Genomic DNA, 16,706 nt, shown 5'->3' with positions numbered 1-16,706 from the left:
TCCCAGATAGGTTAGACACTGAGTTGGCTCTAGGTGGCTTTTTGCCAGGTTCAGGAGCCACCCGAATTCGGACAAGGTCGAGATGACCTGATCTCTCTGTTCCAGGAGAAGGGTTTTGTCTTGGGACAAGACCAGGAGATCGTCCAGATAATGGTACAAACGAATCTTCTTCAGCCTGATGAGGGCTACCAGTGCCAAAAGAACTTTGGTGAAGACCCGTGGGGATGTTGTTAGGCCAAAGGGTAGACATATGAACTGAAGATGTTCCTGGTTGACATAGAACCTGAGGAACTTGTGCAGCTCTGCTGCTACTGGGACGTGGAAATAGGCATCCTTTAGGTCCACAGAAATCATCCAGTCGCCCGGTTGTATTGCTTGTTGGATGGTTGATAAAGTTTCCATCTTGAACTTTTTGTGTGTTATAAATTTGTTCAGGTACGTTAAGTCTATGACTAGACGCCAGGCACCGTTCTTCTTCTGTACTAAGAAGAGAGGGGAGTACACCCCAAGAAACTGTTCGTCTTTTGGGACGTGTACCACTGCCCCTTGAATTTTCAGGAGGTGAATGTAATCTAGAAGGACCTGTCTCTGTTCCAGTGACCCTGGAAGAAGGGTGGAGATGAACTTTGGACAGGGAGGACTGGAAAAGGACCATGTGTGTCCTGAGGTCACGGTCTTGATGACCCAAAAGTCCTTGATTGAGGCCGCCCAGACGTGCCGATAAAGGAGTAGACGAGCTCCAACACGATCCGCTTGGGCGGGCGTTGTCTCAAAAAGATTTCCCTTTGTCGCGTCCAGTTGACGCTTGAGTAGTTGGAGTAGGTTTGCGGTAGGAGCCTCTACCTCTGCTCCAATTCCTTCTGTAGTTTCCGCCAGGTCTGTAAGCGCGAGCTTCCCTAGCGCGATCCGGGCTGTATCGCCGAAATTGGGGTGTTTTTCTTCCTGTCTGGCGCTTGTCCTGAGGAAGGAAACCCGACTTGCCCCCCGTGGCTTTGGAGATGGCATCATCCAGCTTGTTACCAAACAGGGTTGACCCTTCGAAGGGAATCTTGCACCAGTTCTGCTTCGATGATGGGTCAGCAACCCAGGGGCGTAGTCAGAGGGCCCGTTTCGCGGTCACAGAAGAAAGCATAATCCTAGCTAACAGGCGGATTAAGTCAACGGAGGCTTCACCCAGGAATGCGACTGCCAGTTTTAGCTCTGCCGTAGCTGAGTTCTTAGCTAGTTCTTCAGAGACGCCTTTGAGGAAAGAATCAACGTTTTCCGTCCAGGCTTCCATGGCCTTTGATAATGCCGCTAAAGCTAGAGCCGGTTTGCACGCTGTGCCCGCAAGGCCATAAATTCTTCTGAGGTCCTGGTCCATTCTTCTGTCCAGGCCATCTTTGAAAGAGACGGAGTCAGCAATAGGTAAAGTGACATGTTTAGCCAGTCTCGTTACTGCCGCATCTACTAGAGGAACATTCTCCAAATGTTTGACCTCCTCCTGCTTGAAGGGATAGAGCCTTGAGGCTTTGTTAGCCATGGAAGATTTCTTGTCCACCTTGCTCCATTCCTCTTCAAAGATACCCTTCAGTTCAGACAGAAACGGGAACGTAGGGCGTTCTTTTCCCAAGCGCTTAAAATATTTTTTCTGCTTGGCTGGAGAAGCAGGTTGTTCCTCCCATAAGAGAGCCTCCTTAATCGCTTTGACGAGTGGCGTCACCTGCGCGAAGTCAAATTCTAAGCCTTCTTCATCACTCTCTAGGTCACCCTCAGGAAAAGCCGGAGTGGAGGCTTGAGGCCGGGAAGGACCTGGATCCTCTAGGATCTCCAAGTTTGGGGAAACAGACCCGTCAGTGTTGGTCTGAATCTGCGTGTGGGGCATGTTCTCTCTTAGAGTTCGTTGAACCACACGTTCCACCAGAGACTCGATACAATGACCTTCAGTCTCTTTTTCCCTGACCGCATGGGCGTAGCATCGGTCGCATAATGACTTGCCCTCCGGGACACGAGTGTCACATCCCCAGCAGGCTCTGCGATCAGAGCGACTATCATGGCGGTGGGAGCGGTGTCTTGAGGAGGAATGTGAGCTTCTCCTCCGGTGGGAAGAAGTAGAAGGAGATCTATGTTTGGATCTCGACTTGGAAGATGAGTGTTGCGGTCTGGCAAGGTCTGCGACATTCGGCTCTGGATTAGAAGGGCTAGAAAAACATTTAGGGAAAAGTGAGTCAACACCCATGGATTGTGACTAGCAACCCCTAGCCCTGATCCCTTTCCAGCACATACCTTGTGCGTGAGGGCTGGCCGCCTGTAGACGGTGACTGGTCCATATTTTTCTGGACCTGCGTACAGTGGATGACAATTCGGAACCAACAAGGAACCTATGGTGCCGAATAAAAAAGTATAAGAAATAAAAGTATGCTGTCCCCTTAAGAAGAAATTCTCTGCTAATTACTGCTTTCTCTCTTTTTTTTTTTTTTTTTTACAAACACAAATAAATAAATAAATAAATGTAACTAATTAAAAGATAGTTCATTTAGACAAAACAATTGAATATAATTAAATAAATGCAGATAGATATAAGTAAAATAGCAGAGCATGGTAAAATCAATGTTAGCCAGAAGTAAAGAACCATTCACTGACCTGGCAACCAGAGGGGAGACACCCAGACACTCAGCTGCTCGTCTGAAGGGAAACCCAATGAATACAGGCGAGCAGCTGATTTTAAATCACCCGCCGGTGACGTCACGCGTCCTCCACGAACGCGCCTGCGCAGTGGATCGCGATCCCACGGCGCCTGCGCGGCCGCCGCGGGAACCAACGGACTGCGCATGCGCGACCAAGCCTCGCTCTGAGGGTGGATACGGCGCATGCGCGGGGCACTAGCGATGGGAATCAGGAAGTCAGAGGCGTGCTGGAACGCAGAAGTGCTCCAGCCGCCATACAAACATAGACAGACAACACAGAGGCAAATATAAACCGCTGCCATGGAGGAATATAGAGAAAAGGGACCTTGCCAGCCGATCCTAGATGTCTTCAGCACACGCCACAGCCACAACCAAATGTGCTGGGAAGCTCTCCACCCGCCCATGGCTGGGATCCGAGCTGCACCGCTTAAAGTGTGCCCTTTTCCATTCCTTGAAGAAACGATTTAGATCCATGGAGGAGGAAAAAAAAGGAACACTGAGTCTATTGGTGAGTTAACTTTTATGGGTATGGGGTCCTATCACATTGGAGAGGAGGCGGGATTAACCCACACGTAGGCTGCCATGGAGTCAGTCAGGAAAGGAGAATATGCCTAGCAGAGGCACAGGCAGCAATTCAACCTTTACAGGGGCACTAAAGCTGGCCATACAGTGTTAGATATTTTTATTTTAGCCTAATGGCTGAACAGAAAAAAAGCTGTGCTATTGTATAATTTCCCACCCAGTGCCTTGAATTTTCAACTTAAGAATGTTGGATGGGAGAAGGCCAACAGGGCCACACACAAATCAAATTTTGGCCAGTTCAGCAGCAACGGTCAGCATACTCCTGCTATACTCTTATCCAAAAAAAAGTTTAGACTATACACACCCTAATGCACTTTCTCCTGCAAAGTGATACAAGTGTAGTAAAATCCTGATTCTGCATGACAAAATGCAGGGCCTTGTGTTTGACACATGTGATTTAAAGGGAATAGCTTGAATTTTGCATTACTTTGAATCAAAATGACTTATTTTGACAAGAGTAATGATTGTTAAAGGAACATAACATTACTTTTTTCAGCAAGGATATGTTGCACAACAAAAGGAACTACGATATATCCTTGTTGCCTACTCAAAATATGACAGTCTTGGTGTACAAAGACACTTTTCCAAACTCCTGCCATTTTTAGGGCTCTCAGAGCTTTCCCTCCTCTGAAAGCTAACAGATACTGAATGGTAAGATAACAGTGTTAGTATGGCATTGGAAGGAGGTGATGTTGCTGTTCTATCCTCTTCTTGATGTTCAGAATTGTGGTAGCTAATTTTAGGGTCTTTTTCTGCTACTTTTAGAAATATTTTCTACTTTATTGTAATCATTTAGCATTCCAGTGTTTATTATTCTGGAGGAGTAATCTGCCAGGGAGCAGAATCAAGTCAGATTGAGCTTGCCTCACTATCTACTTGGAAGACATTTCGTATTATACAGCCCTTTCCTCTCCAGAATGACTGACCCTGACCTGCCTCTTTCATTTATTCATGTTGCCAATCAAGAAGGCTCCGCATCAAATGTGGGCATTATCTTGGGTATTCTGCATGCAAAGGAAAACTGCCTACTTCTCCAGACTGACTATTTGATATATGCATAACTCCTCCTCCTATACCAGCCAGCCAACTGCTTGCATCGGGGATGAAGGCTGTTGTGAGGTGTACTAAGGCAAGGTGCTGTGATGTTTTCAGGAAGCTATGCTCTGCACCTTGCTGCCGCTCCTACCTGCCTGCAATGCATAGAGAAGCATAGCATTTTGCTTTAGTATGTCTCTTGATGCAAGCTGTATTATGGTTCCTGGGAGGAAATATTGAAAGGACCTGATGGTTGAATGTCCGCCCGGAGGAGAGAGTGTTTCTAGGCAGGGTGTTTTTGTCTGCAGACCACCCTAGCTAATGCTTGCATTTGATGCATGACTGAAAAAAAAAATCCAGTGAACAAATGGTGTGAGCCAATGACACTAAGGCCAGGGAGGAAAGAATTAAATGATGATGAATGTCCTCCAGCCAATAAATGAGCAGGCTCAGTGACTTGTTGCTGCTGCATTTTGCATCAAAATATAACAAGTCCAATATTTACCTTCCTCATGTATGTGACATTTGGTGCTTCCCCTTTCCATTGTTTCGAACAATAAGACAGTAAATCAACTTCTGCATTTACGCTCAAGTTTCCTGAATGTAAATAAAAAAAAAAAGAAGAAGAACAATATGATTTCCTGTATTCCTGTACCCATTTGAATGCATGTATCCTAAAAATAAAATGAACACTTACTTCTTTTTTTAAAAGGTCCCTGACACGGAATGCTACACCTACAAATAATCAGAAAAATTACTGAAAATAGTTATAAAAGAGGATTATGTGGAAACAGTACATTTGTGAAGTGCATACCACAAGGAAATTAGGGCTTTGAAGTGTTGCCACATGATACACAGGACAGCCACAGCGACTACAAGGCATTGCTGTACATGATTCCACATCTTGCTTATAGCCTCAAGAAGGGGTGGAACTCTTGACTTTTCGTCAGGGGTATCTGGAATAAAAGCAGCCTAATGTTATCTGTATTCAAATTTACATTTAATAGCACTTTTAGACCTCATGCACACTGTACGTCATAAAAACACTAGTAGCGTTGCTGCGTTAAAACTTGAGTTTTTCATGTTTTTTTGCATTAGCGTTTTGCCAAGTTTTTCCCCGTTTTTAGCAAGAAAACCCAAGCTATGCTAAAGCCACTAGGCAAAGTGATTTGTTTTGAGAAAGTGCTGTGCCTAGCACAAAATATGTCAGAATAGAATTACTTCCTGCTGGCTATTCTAAATTTAAAAGGAAGTTTATTTTGCACCTCAATGTGCGGCACTACTATTGCTGATACAATTGGTTGCTCAGTGGAGGTGCCAGCACCTGAGATGTGATTGTTTAGCGTGGAGCTTAATCTAAGATTTATAAGATTGAAATTCAAAAATATGCTTTTACAAGAGGTTGTCAAAAGAAAGCTATATAAATTACTGTAGTATTAAACCCCCCCCCAAAAAATATATAACCCCTTCCCGCCGACTGTACACATCTATGCAGCCTTACAGAAGTGTGTGCGTGAGGCCGTATTTATGGGTAGCTGTGTTTGTGCTGGAAGTATACTGCACAGCATGCTCTTAGCAGAGACCAGGCTTTTAACCGAAAGCCTCGGGTCCCTTTCTAATGATCGGGGATGAAGAGCAGACTCCCAATCATGTGATCACTGTAATAGCCTCTAATTGGTTATCACATGATCAGTCACTGTACAGCTTGCCTCTGTGGTTTACTTCTATACGCATGTAATATTTAGATCACAGCATTTTATTTTCAAAGAAAATAATGTTCAAAGTTTGACAATATGTTCATTCAGGGTCCCACTTAGCTATAGACATGTATGCTCTGTATATCCCTGACAGGATATCATGGCTCTCCTTACCACATCAAGGTCATAATTTCTGCATTTTGCATTTGCAGATACTACATAAAACTCTACATGCTTATAATAACCATTTGTGTGGAAATGTTTTAATTGTAAATGTAATCTGGCCAGAATGTACAACAGTGCATGACTCACACACCAAGGAAATGCTTAATCAGATCACATCAGTAGATTTTCCATCAAGCATTTTAAAACACTGGGGATGATTTACTACAGGAGTAGAGAAGGTTCACTGTGCAAAGTGAACTTTCACACAGCTTAGTGAATGAGGTGAAGCTGGGCTGACTTCAATTATCAAATAATCTATCCATCTAGTAATAATAAGTAAAAATCATTTTTCAATTTACCTTTCACATGATTGAATATTCTTTGCAAAGTCATTTTTAGACTAGCGGCAACTACAATCCAGTGCCATCGGAAAATAAACAAAAAATACTTCTGTGCTGTTCACTTCTATATTATTGAACATGACTGAACAGCCATGGCACTGAGTGATACCAGACATTCAGATGCAAAAGTACTTTGAAAAGTTGCACCAAGATACAAAGGAAAACCTAGCTTGAGATATCACAAAGCCATATATTTGATATCATATTTATGTGTGCTGCACGTAGTTTCCACATCACTTAACATTTTTACATTTGCATGTTATTGTTTTTCATGTTTGCATACTGTCAGTCCATGTCCATAATGCTGACATGAGGACCTACATTTGCATTGTAAAAGAGGTTAATTAGCATATGCAGATCTAATGTCCATTTTTCTATGCAATCTTTGTTGCTTCCTTCTTGTAGTTATTTCAGTAATTGGGGGTTATTTACGAAAGGCAAATCCATTTTGCACTACAAGTGCAAACTACAAGTGCAAAGTGCACTTGAAATTGCACTTGGAAGTGTAGTCGCTGTAGATCTGAGGGGTAGATCTGAAATGAGGGAAGCTCTGCTTATTTTATCATCCAATCATGTGCAAGCTAAAATGCTGTTTTTTATTTTCCTTGCATCTCCCCCTCGGATCTACAGAGACTGCACTTCCAAGTGCACTTTTAGTGCAAAGTGGATTTGCCTTTCGTAAATAACCCCCATAGTGAGCTGAAAGGTGGACATAGCTCATCTAACATGGGCTTTCATTAAAATTAATTCCTGTTTTTTAAAGTACATTTGAAGTTTTAAATGTGGGATAGTGCCAAACCACATGCGAGAAGTGATTCCAGAGAAAAGGAGAATTGCATGAGAAGTCTTGATGGCTAGTGTAAAAAGTGACCAGATTTTAGGAAAAGAGGTCACATGCAGCGCAGGAGCCAAAAATGAGAGAGAAGTTTTTACTGGTACTTTAAAGTCTATGAAAGTTAACCAATTCAGGGGCTGAGAAAAAGGCAAAGCACTTGAGACACGAGAGAAGAGATGAACAATAAATGCAGCAGAGTGCATATTGGACTGGAGTTGTACTTAAAGTATAACTAAAGGCAAAACTGTTCTTTTTAGTTTTGGGTGGAGTGGCGAGGCATTAGAGCACCTGTCAGTTTTTATTGCTGTCTGTGTCCCTATTAGGCCCCTTTCACACTAGGTGGACTCCGTCGCAGCGGAGTCCGCCAGCTCAGCGGGAGATCTCTCCGCTGAGCCGGCGGATGACAAGTCCCTCTCTGCTTACTGAGTGGGGAGGGGCTTGTGCAGCGCCGCTGTCTTCTATGGGGAGATCTGATGAAAATGGACAGCGTGTCTGTTTTCATCAGATCTCACCCGATCCGATATGGACGGATGTCAGCGGACATGTCTCCGCTGACATCCGACGCTCTATAGGATTGCAGGGAGCAGCCGTTCAGGTCCGCCGACAAAACTGACAGGCGGACCTGAACGGTCCGATCGTGTGAAAGGGGCCTTAAGGAGATTCACCTCCTCTATTTGTCCTGTTTACCATTTTTATTGAAAGTACGGTAAACCAAAATTACAAATTTTGGGTTGTCCCCAGAAAAGTAATAGGGAAAATCTTCCAATGGGGAAACTAGTTCTGGAGATCTGGGCGTCCCAAGAAATTTCTTAATTTGCAGGGATGTCCTCTCACTTCCTGTTTGGCTATGAGACAGGAAGTGAAAGGGAAATCTCTGCAATGGTGGAAAAAATCTGTGCAAATTGCTCTATTAAAAAAGTTTTGCCCATAGTTCTACTTTAAGCTGACCATAAACTAACAGATTCCTCCATCCACACAAACAGATCGGAGGAATCGTCCTCACTGAGAGGTTGTATTCTGACAGCATCACCTGTGGCTGCCAGAATATATTGATTGGTGGCTGCGACTAATTGGATGCAGCCACTGGTCGAGAAAATGTTTCTAACATGTCCCTTGAGAGGTGTCAATTAAACGATTGAATTCTGTCAAGTAGGGACAGGTTCTGGTATAGGTATTTCTGCCCGGATACTTGGGACACACACGCAACATGGTCATCATTAAATTATAACATAGGTTTTGTAACGGGTGTCCCCTTTGGGCATGACTGAGAACTGATATCTCGGATTACTTGAGATGGGACATTAATGATAATTCATGTATTGCAGGAGATCTGGACATATTACAGGTGATTTCTTCTGACCCCCAACAGGTCAATAAGAGTGTCTCGTTCAATGTGTAACATAGACTGTTGAGATGCTAATTAAGTCTGCTACTGTAGTGATGTGAATTGGAGCTTGGTAGCCAGTCTGGCAGCCTATTAGGGGGATGTTTAAGTGTCTTGACGTGATTGCATTCTGTGTCCATTGTGCTAATTAGGTCTGCTTCTAAGATATTTCATTGTGTATGCTAATGACACTGTTTTGTGTGTGGAATGTACTTGTCAGCTGCAGTAATTGACTCCTCTAAATCCGGGACAAGAATGTCTGTCTTGGAGTGAGGGCGGGAACTCGTTAAGGGCCCATTGTGTGTTTTGGGTGGAGTTTCATTGTCCCTGTGATTACTGAAGCATGCTTTGTAACTGTATAAAAACCTGAGAGCTTACCATTAAAGCATTCATTCATTTGAGTCAGAGAACAGAGCTTGTCTTGTCTTTCTGGGGAATTGGTATGGATCGTGTCTGCTGGCTTGTCGGACTGTCGAATAAGCTGTCTTGGGTTGGTGGAATGGAAGATCGTAAACTGTGTTAACCCCTGACCGTTACAATTGTTGGCTAGCAGTGAAATGATCCCACAGCCTTAAAGGACAGCTACAAGGACTTACTGGAGAACCGTGGCAGACCGGCCAGCAACCGTAAGAAGATGGGCGTGATCACAGAACTAGTCCAAATGGATGGAGCTGAAAGACCCAACTGAACGGAAAGGCCCAGCGTAACAGACAGGACACCAGAGGAGGAAAGTTTCAATCGGGCTGTTAAACTAAGACTGGCACACTATGGTCCTAACCCTCCACCGGAGATCATAGACCGAGTTATAGCGGCTGTGGATGCAAATTGGCTACGACAAAGAGGTTCTGCAGCAGCAGAAGATTATTCTTCAATAGAGCAGCATTTGGTGGCATTGATCAAAAACAAGTTGTCACATGTACCCCTAACTGATACTACAAGTGGCCTTACCAATACACACTGTACCGGCATGGTCCACAATTGTCACTATCAGGAAGCTGTACAAGAGCAAAGATATGTAGACAGCAGTAGAGTGGGTGCATACAGACAGGAAGGAGCTGAAATAGGATGGAGGAGATCAGGCAGCACTGACATACAAATAAGGATAAAAAAAAGATAAAACAGAATTAAAAACAAAAAAAATATATAATATCCAGCTATAAGATCTATTATGAGGGTAAAAGAACTTACTCCATATTGGTTTGTCGTACAGGGTAAATGTGAACCATATCATGAGAATATTTACTTGTTAGATTTTCATAAAATATGAATAAAAATAGCCTGTGATTCCAGGGGACACACCTTCCAGATGCACCCACAGTGCATGTGCTGCTAAAACTGCCGGATGAGAGATTGTTTCTGCCTCTCCATCAGTGCATATATGAGGATATGCACGAATATTGACACTTAAAGCGGAGTTCCACCCAAAAGTGGAACTTCCGCTTTAAGCACTCCTCGCCCCCTTACATGCCACATTTGGCATGTCATTTTTTTTGGGGGGGGGGGGAGAGGGGGCTTCGGTAGGAGTGGGACTTCCTGTCCTACTTCCACCTACGGTCCGCCTAGGTGACTCCTCCTCTCGCCTTAGGTGCCCCCTCCCTCTAGGCGATCTCCTGGGACAAGTGACAGGTCCCAGGAGATTGCCTGTCCACTCATAGAGCGCAGAGTGACTTGCGCATGCGCGAGTGCCCGGTCGTGAAGCCAAAAGCTGTCACGGCCGGGTGCCCACAATGTGATTGGAGGCTCCGGCGGGGAGGAGGGGAGAGGACCGGAGCTCCGGGGGCGGCTGCATCACTGGTAATTGTATGTTTATTAAAGGTCAGCAGCTACACTTTTTGTAGCTGCTGACTTTTAATAAACATAAAAAGGCTGGAACTCCCCTTGAAGGAACTCAAATTTGCAGGTACTAACAGCAAAGCACACCCAGGCAGTTGAAAATACTTTTTTTTTTTATAGATGAGAGGATATGGAAGATAAGACAGCTGTCAGGCTGTCCGGAACACAAGAGAATAAGGAAATGAGATTGGAACAAGAGAGAAAAATTTGACTATCTGAATATAAATTTTGGAATGCAAATAGGGTAACAAAATCACCTAGCTTATCATTGTGGATAAAAAGGTGTAGGGGTGCAATAGCATTGGTATACCTACAGACAGAGGGAAAATAAACAAGATGTGAGGACATGAGAAAAGTTATCTCTTTTGGGTAGGATGATGGTGGTGAACTACCCCACAATGACCACCTGATCTGCTATGGTTGTATTTCCCACTGGTTATGGCATCAAGTAAAGTATAATTAAAGCCCAACTGCAGGCAAGATTTCCTTTGCAGGTTTCAAGTGGCACATCTTGTTTCTTGGGAGGAACTTACTCACATGCATGCATACTTCTATATCCTGCAAATGATTTAGTGTATATGCCAGAGATTGTCCAGCTCCCATTATACTTCCTGGTCACTCCGGCTGCTACAATCATCTCTCTGCCCCTCCTCCTAGCCATGTATAAAACAAAGCTTGTGGTTGCGCGTTTTGTGAATAGTAAGGACATGAGGACCAAGGTGTGAGGACTATGTTACCTGAGTACTTATCGTCTTTTATCAAATAAATTCACTGTACAAATGTGACAAACATTTGCACAGCCACAACAAAAAACTGCTGTATTTTGTGTTATATATTTTGTATGATTGTCAGCTAGATCTAGTGTCCATAATGTTGTACTGTTCTTGATTTATCCCAAAAAGGAAAAACATTGCATTATGGCAGTGGTCTCTAAACTGCGGCCCAGGGGCTGGATGCAGCCCTTTGCTTGCCTTGGGTCACTGTTCCTCCCACCAACATTAACAACCAGAAATAATTCTTCCCACTGACACCAATGATAGGCCACTATTCCTTTCACTGACACATACGGTGAGGCACTAATCTCATGGACATCAATGATGGGACACTATTCCTCCCACCGACATGAATAATGGGGTCACTATTCTTTCTAATGACAGGAATGACGGGGCACTATTCCTCCTATTGACACCAATGATGGCACACTATTCCTGCCACTGATGGGACACTATTTCTCTAATACCAAAAATAGGCCATTGTTCATTCCCACTGACGCCAGGGTATTTTCTACTCCCACTGGCAATAGTCAAGACCCTCTAAAGTCTGAGGGACAGTAAACTGGACTTTTGGTTAGACAGTTTGGAGACCCCTGCATTATGGCCAATAGAAAATGATGCTAATGATTATAGGAAATAATCATATTACACAGAATAAGGACATTTTCATAGTGGCTGTGTGATTTGTACAATTTTTTTTTTATATATATATATATATATTAATAATAGACACCATAGTTGTTTGATGAACCTCATCTAACTTACAGCTAGGGTCTAGATACACTGTTGGGTTTACGCCACTCCAAATCTGTCTTTTCAGGGCGTTCAGGAGCGATTTCAGAGACATCTGTGTGGGTTCCTGCACAGATGTCTATTGAAATCGCCTCCGAAGTCGCCAAAAGTAGTGCAGCACCACCCACGCCTAGCACCACCCATCCCTCTCCACAACGCAGAACCACCAATCCCTCTCCACAACGCTGCACCACTCATCCCTCTCCACAACGCAGCACCACCCATCCCTCTCCACAACGCAGCACCACCCATCCCTCTCCACAACGCAGCACCACCCATCCCTCTCCACAACGCAGCACCACCCATCCCTCTCCACAACGCAGCACCACCCATTCCTCTCCACAACGCAGCACCACCCATCCCTCTCCACAACGCAGTACCACCCATCCCTCTCCACAACGCAGCACCACCCATCCCTCTCCACAACGCAGCACCACCTATCCCTCTCCACAACGCAGCACCACCCATCCCTCTCCACAACGCAGCACCACCTATACCTCTCTACAACGCAGCACCACCATCCCTCTCCACAACGCAGCACCACCCATCCCTCTCCACAACGCAGCACCACCCATCCCTCTCCACAACGCAGCACCACTCATCCCTCTCCACAACGCAGCACCACCCATCCCTCTCCACAACGCAGCACCACCCATCCCTCTCCACAACGCAGCACCACCCATCCCTCTCCACAACGCAGCACCACCCATCCCTCTCCACAACGCAGCACCACCTATCCCTCTCTACAACGCAGAACCACCCATCCCTCTCCACAACGCAGCACCACCTATACCTCTCTACAACGCAGCACCACCATCCCTCTCCACAACGCAGCACCACCCATCCCTCTCCACAATGCAGCACCACCCATCCCTCTCCACAATGCAGCACCACCCATCCCTCTCCACAACGCAGCACCACCCATCCCTCTCCACAACGCAGCACCACCCATCCCTCTCCACAACGCAGCACCACCCACGCCTAGCACCACCCATCCCTCTCCACAACGCAGCACCACTCATCCCTCTCCACAACGCAGCACCACCCATCCCTCTCCACAACGCAGCACCACCCATCCCTCTCCACAAGGCAGCACCACCTATCCCTCTCCACAACGCAGCACCACCCATCCCTCTCCACAACGCAGCACCACCTATCCCTCTCTACAACGCAGAACCACCCATCCCTCTCCACAATGCAGCACCACCCATCCCTCTCCACAACGCAGCACCACCCATCCCTCTCCACAACGCAGCACCACCCATTCCTCTCCACAACACAGCACCACCTATCCCTCTCCACAACGCAGCACCACCCATTCCTCTCCACAACGCAGCACCACCCATTCCTCTTTACAACGCAGCACCACCCATCCCTCTCCACAACGCAGCACCACCCATCCCTCTCCACAATGCAGCACCACCCATCCCTCTTCACAACGCAGCACCACCCACGCCTAGCACCACCCATCCCTCTCCACAACGCAACACCACCCATCCCTCTCCACAACGCAGCACCACCCTTGCCTAGCACCACCCATCCCTCTCCACAACGCAGCACCATCCACGCTTAGCAAAAAATAAAAAAAACGGCCCAAAATATCGGCCGCAAAAATCGGCATTATATATCGCCCATCGGCCGCCCTGATTTCTAAATATCGGCATCGGCCATAGAAAAACCCATATCGGTCAACCTCTAGTTTGCACCTTGTATTTGCACTTATGAAGTCTTCTCTTAATTGTTTGATGATACACCCACCTCCTGGAGAGTGTCCTTCACTTGTCTGGATGTTGTGAATGGGTTTTTCCTTACCATAAAGAGGACCCTGTGATCCTCCACCACTGTTGTCTTCCGTGGACGCCTAGGCCCTTTATGTTGCTGAGTTTACTGATGCGTTCTTCTTTCCTCAGACTGTACCAAACTGTTGATTTGGTCACTCTTAATGTTGCTGCTATCTCTCTGATGGATTTGTATTGTTTTTGGAGCCTTACAATGGCTTGTTTCTTTTGGATGGACAGCTCCTTTGATGTAGGTTTCCACTAATAGATTCCAAATGCAAATCCCACACTTAGAAACAACTCCAGACCTTTTACCTGATTAATTGATGAATAAATAACGAAGGAGAGTTCACACCTGGCCATGAAAAAGCTTTTTATTCAATTTTCAAATTACTTTTGGTCTCTTAAAAAAGAGGGGATGGCTATTCTTAGAGAGGACCTTCAGTAATTTTTTCAACTTTCCATCTTTAAATCTTCTGTTGTTGTTTTAACTTTGGATAGTACATTTTTTTTTTATTTGCCAGTAAATACCTTATACAGCCTAGGCTTATGACATCATACACAACTCTCTCTCACTCTCATGAGAGTTTGCCAGGAAGGGAGGGGGGTAAGTCATAGGAGGGCCAATGAAAGCTGCAGGACTGCATAGCTGGAGATGTGCCTCTGTGTGTCTGTGTAAATCCAGGAACTGAACAGGCAACAGCTTCAGCTGCCCACAGTTAAAATGGTTTCAGCCTGACTCAATGAAGAGAGATTTCTGCAGCATATTTGGCAAGTTCAGAATCACAGTATATATAAAATATGCAAATTGGTTGGAGGGAAGTTTCAGAATGTCAAAGATGTTTTTATTACAAATTATGTGAGCAGACTGCAGTTCCTTTTTAACCACTTATATGAGTTGTAAAGGAAAAAAAATGTTTTGCTGAAATGACTGTTTACAGGGTATAGAGACATAATAGTTAACTGATTCCTTTTAAAAATGATTAAAAATAGATAAAAATCAATCATATAATGTACCTGTAGTTTCAGTTTCCTTTTTTTGCATCTAGTTTCATGCTTCTGTGAAGTACACAGAGACACAGAGCCAATAGAGGGCAGTGATGGTTTGTAAAACGAAAGTGATTGGTTCTGAGGGGTTTAAGACACACAGTAATCACACCTCCTTGATTAGTGCCACAGAGAGAAAGCTCCCATGACTTTTTTCATCAGGAAACAGACTGTTCAGAACAGAGAAGGATTACAGCAACATCATAGCAAAAACGAACAATGAGGACATGAAAACAGGACTGCAGTAAGGTAAAGGAAGCTATTTAGAAAAAAAAAAAAAAATTCCTTTAGTGACCCTTTAAGCCCCGGACCATATTGCTGGTCAAAGACCAGAGCACTTTTTGCGATTCGGCACTGCGTCGCTTTAACTGACAATTGCGCGGTCGTGCGACGTGGCTCCCAAACAAAATTTGCGTCCTTTTTTTCCCACAAATAGACCTTTCTCTTGGTGGTATTTGATCACCTCTGCGGTTTTTAGTTTTTGCGCTATAAACAAAAATAGAGCGGCAATTTAAAAAAAAATGAATATTTTTTACTTTTTACCATAATAAATATCCCCCAAAAATATATATATAAAAAAAAAATTTCCTCAGTTTAGGCCGATACGTATTCTTCTACATATTAAGCATTTATTGATTGGTTTGCGCAAAAGTTAAAGCGTTTACAAAATAGGGGGTAGTTTTATTGCTTTTGTATTAATATTTTTTTTTTACTCGTAATCATCGATTTTTTTTCGGTACTGCGACATTATGGCGGACACTTTTGACACATTTTTGGGACCATTGGCATTTTTATAGTGATCAGTGCTATAAAAATGCATTGATTACTATAAAAATGCCACTGGCAGGGAAGGGGTTAACACTAGGGGGCGGGGAAGGGGTTAAGTATGTTCCCTGGGTGTGTTCTAACTATAGGGGGGGTGGACTCACTAGGGGAAATGACTGTTCATACGCGGGGGCACGCGCGTGGAAATCAGGAGCGAGTGGGGGGCGCGCGCGTGCCCTTATTGGCTGCTGGGAGGGATGGCGTAGATCTACGTGATCTCGCCCAGCAGAGCCGAGGCGGCTGGTCGGCAAGCAGTTAAACCGGTTGTAAACCCACATATACAATTATTTATTTATTTTTTACACCTGCAAGGCAAAAGCCATAATGAGCTAGTATGCACCGCATATTAGCTCATTATGAAATACTTACCTCGGAAACGAGGAGAAGAGAACTTACCTGGTGCACGCCGAGCGAGATGTCATCTTGACTCGGCGTGTCTTCCGGGTATCGCCGCTCCAGCACTGTGATTGGCTGGAGCGGCGATGACGTCACTCCCGCGCATGCCCGCGGGAGATTTCATTCCGGCAAGGGCCGGCGGCGGCCGGCCCTTCAGCCGAGGATCCCCCCTGTGCATGCGCCGCTGCAACCAGCGGCGCATTGCGAGGGGAATATCTCCTAAACTGTACAGGTTTAGGAGATATTCTTTATACCTACAGGTAAGCCTTATTATAGGCTTACCTGTAGGTAAAAGTCAAAAAGTGGGGTTTACAACCACTTTAAGAGCTATAATTTTTTAAACACTTCCTCCGATTTGGATGCACACACCCTAAAATTAAATCGGAGAGTGTGCACTTTCAGCTCATATGCATTATAAAATTATAGTTTGAATATGTTTTGGTAAATACCTAAAAAAAAAAAAAAATGTGCCCGTGTCTAAATATATATGGACCTAA

General features: G+C 44.8%; 1 protein-coding gene across 1 annotated transcript in view; it reads right to left on the bottom strand.

Annotated features, from left to right (window-relative positions):
• The window catches only part of OTULINL (OTU deubiquitinase with linear linkage specificity like), a 71,469-nt gene that overhangs the window by 35,144 nt on the left and 19,619 nt on the right, over nucleotides 1-16,706 (bottom strand). Inside the window, exons 2-4 of the mRNA XM_040353530.1 lie at nucleotides 5,098-5,239; nucleotides 4,981-5,018; nucleotides 4,789-4,880 (exon numbers count right to left, since the gene is read on the bottom strand). Coding sequence (XP_040209464.1) covers nucleotides 4,789-4,880; nucleotides 4,981-5,018; nucleotides 5,098-5,239 — 272 coding nt within the window. The remainder of the gene's footprint in view (nucleotides 1-4,788; nucleotides 4,881-4,980; nucleotides 5,019-5,097; nucleotides 5,240-16,706) is intronic.

The sequence above is a fragment of the Rana temporaria genome, chromosome 5 (genome assembly GCF_905171775.1).
Source record: "Rana temporaria chromosome 5, aRanTem1.1, whole genome shotgun sequence".
Classification (NCBI taxonomy): Eukaryota; Metazoa; Chordata; class Amphibia; order Anura; family Ranidae; genus Rana; species Rana temporaria.
The sequence above is the reverse complement of the archived record's forward strand: the minus strand, read 5'-3'. Positions and strand labels throughout refer to the sequence as shown.